The sequence below is a fragment of the Cynoglossus semilaevis genome, chromosome W (genome assembly GCF_000523025.1).
Source record: "Cynoglossus semilaevis isolate Cse_v1.0 chromosome W, Cse_v1.0, whole genome shotgun sequence".
Taxonomy (NCBI): Eukaryota; Metazoa; Chordata; class Actinopteri; order Pleuronectiformes; family Cynoglossidae; genus Cynoglossus; species Cynoglossus semilaevis.
In genome coordinates, this window is record NC_024327.1 from 4,886,501 (window position 1) to 4,889,942 (window position 3,442).

General features: G+C 39.5%; 1 protein-coding gene across 3 annotated transcripts in view; it reads right to left on the reverse strand.

The window, feature by feature from the left end:
- Window positions 1-1,340: 1,340 nt before the first annotated feature.
- Window positions 1,341-3,442, reverse strand: part of LOC103397006 (LETM1 domain-containing protein LETM2, mitochondrial-like) — a 10,123-nt gene continuing 8,021 nt past the window's right edge. For all 3 annotated transcript variants that reach the window (XM_008335252.3, XM_025052878.1, XM_025052877.1), the window contains one exon: window positions 1,341-1,901. In XM_008335252.3, the coding sequence (XP_008333474.1) occupies window positions 1,845-1,901 (57 nt within the window). In that variant the 3' untranslated portion in view covers window positions 1,341-1,844. The remainder of the gene's footprint in view (window positions 1,902-3,442) is intronic.

Sequence of the window (3,442 nt, forward strand, 5' to 3'; positions counted from 1 at the left end):
CAAGTTCGAATCCCGGTTAGGGCGGTTGGTACCTTCCAGTGGACTCACCACCTGCAGGAAGGTTTTGGGGGGGTTGGTATGGTGCATTGTGACTTGGGTGGCGACTGCTGCCCCTGTGACCCGGTAACAGATAAGTGGATGAAAATGGATGGATGGATCTGCACTGTTGCTTTAATTCACGTTTTGTTTGGAGTTTTTTGTTAAGGTTTTTGCATAATGAGAGTTTCACCTAAAGGCAGATAGATGTGAAAAAAAAAACTAACTGCTTAAACGGAATTTCCGAACACCAGACACAACGACTTGGAAGAATTTAGGTGAAAAGTATGACGAAACGAAAAGTGAAATAAAAGCTTTCAAATGTGCAGATGTAGTGACCACAGGGGGGCGCCAAACAAACAGACAAAATAACTCAGATGAAGAAAAACACAATCCCAACTGCCTTTTGAAATTATGCACAAATAACAAAAAACACTAAATCTTCATAATGCACCAATGTATTAAAAATATCCTTTAAACTTTAGCGTCATTCTCTGGGAGGTACACATGGAGGAAAGGTGGAGACACCTGGCTGCTTAACTGTTGGTCAACTAATCATCAGGGATATTGACTATCAAAGTCAATAACTGTTGTTGATTATTTCTTACATTTTTCTTTAACAAATTTAAAAAATACCTACTATGTTAATTTTTAAGTAACCATTTCAAGGATTCTTAAATCCTGTGTCTGAGTAAACTCTATAGCTCTGGGTTGTTGAAGGGCAAATTTTGCGCAATTACTTTAGTGCACATTCCGGACATCCATTTATTACTCGGGGTCAAACACTGTCTTAATGACAGATTACTGAATAGATAGAGTCGGGTTAAACCAGTCATAAAGCTACATAGTTATCATTGCCACAACAAAAAAAAAAAATTAAATCTCAATTGTGGCCTTGAGTCGACTCTTGTCCGCCTCATTAATAATACAGTATATCTTTGAGGACAAACATATTTTCTTTTCAGATCAAAAAGATGTTAGTGTCATTGTTAAAAACACAATCCATACACTGTATGCAAATAAAATATCTTTATTTATTTATTTATTTTTTACAGATTACAGAAGATAAGTTTCCCAGAGATGACCCTCACCACCATCAACTCTGGGGTCTACCAACGTTTCACTATTATCCCTGGTCTTCATTTAGCAGTTAAAGCACCAGCAGGGAACCACTGGTGCAGATCTAATAAGATCCTGACATTTAAACTTATCCTCCTGCATTTAATCAAACTGGGCTGCCGTGTGATTCCTGAGAGGGGCAGGATCAAAATCATTTTGTTCAGCTGAAAGCTAATTTTCCAAACATTTTTATCCTGAACAAGAGTTAATGTTTGGCAAATAAAAGTAAAGAAAATAAAAAAAGGGAATAATTCATCTTCAATAGAAAGATTTTGAGAAGATATTCAGCCTTTGCATTGCAAACTGTAAAAAGGTGCTGCTGCTGTGCGATGAGACAGGGAGGAAAATGTACAACATATTTACAGGAGGAGACGGTTGAGGCTGGGTCTAAATCAACTTACAGGAAAATGATCTAGTAAGAGTTCTGTCTGGTTAAGTGGAGAGGTACAATAAATGGAGTGGACAATAGTAAGGTACAAGGAAGCTGCTGCTGCTAACATGAAGCAAAAACACCAGTAGACATCTACTCTGCTCTCCCCCATGAGATTTGTTCAGATTGCTTTTCTCCTTCTAATCCACACAGAACAGAAGCTTGTTTTAACCAAGTTGAGGACCTCAAACAAAAGAAGGTCTCATGAAGTATGGAATGGCGCCCATCTCCTCTTCACTCCAGAGATCCTGGATCCTCTTCACACACCGTTGACACTCATTTTGCTCTTCTGGGACAGCTCTGTTGCAGCTTTAGCCTGGAAGCACAAATAAATATAACTGACATTGTTTCCCATTGGAATTTATTTGCATCCAGTTTACTGAAAGGTCTGAAAATACATTTAAAATACACTTAAAATCCTTGAATTAATCGACAGTGCTCCTTATAATTTGGTGCGCCTTATGTATTAATTCTGGTTGTGCTTACTGAGCTTGAACTGATTTGATAAAGCCAAACCACACAGCGCATCACACATGATGGCACAGAACTGAAGCACACTGGGAGCCAACAATGACGTTTAACTCTGTTATCACAATTAAAAGATGCTCAACAAGCAATTATTACAGTATGATCGTATAACCCAAATCCGTGCAACGTTGCGTCGTGCCTCCAAAAACCCGGAGTCTGCGTTGTGTTTTTGTATTGTCGATGTATGGTGCGATGCAGGACAACTCAGACGCATGGCTGTCGATTTTTTCGTGGTCAAAAACTTTTTTTAGTTCTCCTTTTTTATCGATACGGGAAAAACACACACTCTCTCTGCAATACAACTTCCGCACGGAACAGCGTCAAAACAACAATACGATGACCAACCAGAACAAAAATAGTGACAACCACCTGCCTTTGGAGGGGCGAACAACAACAACAGCGTCCTCCAGTGTCCAACTTAGCTCACTACCCTTTTCCACAAATCCCAATTGCCATCTCACCAATATTGTCAAAACCCAAGTGAAGCAAACTAATTCGGGACTTGCCATTATTCCGGGTGGATTGACCAAGGAATTCCAACCGCTAAATATTGGTGTTAACAGGGCGTTCAAAGTTAAATTACGAGCTGTGTGGGAGCATTGGATGACAGAAGGCGAACACACATTCACCAAGACAGGGAGGCAATGCTGGACGAGTTACGCCATTATCTGCCAATGGATCGTGGATGCCTGGTATCAGTCTCATAGAACACATCTCTAAAATAAATCTGTTTTATTTATTTTTTCATTTTAATATTAATAACTAAAGTAACATCTATGGTGTTACGGATCAATTTCGATCCATATATATTTACATCAAAAAAAGGCAAAAAAAGGATTTTTTCAGCAATAGAACTGCACTCGTCTCTCCCAGACATCCCTGATAGGAACAAGCTTGTCAGATCTCACTCTGGTCTCTGTTGTCAAATCTGAGGACTCTTGATATCATTTCAAATGTCTGAAGTGACATTGTTGCGCGGAAAATATTTCTGCCTGTCGATGCGCCCCATAGACTATCAGTGTCCTCATTGCAGGATCTGTACACTCCAACAAGAAGAACACCAGTTCAATCCAGGTATTCCTCATCAATGTCTTTCCACATGTTGCCATGGACTTTTTTCCTTCAAGGTTCATCATAGTAATGATGATTCGTTTTAGTGACAATGGCATAAATAGCTCAAAACATGTCTTGATGTCACTGACTCTGGTCACAGCAAACCTTGTGATTCCAGGGGTCATTTTGATGACATTTGCAGCAGCTGCCCTGCCATGTACATCATGAGGTACTGAGCTCCAAAAGATCTTATAATTTTTGGACTTGAATCTTTCA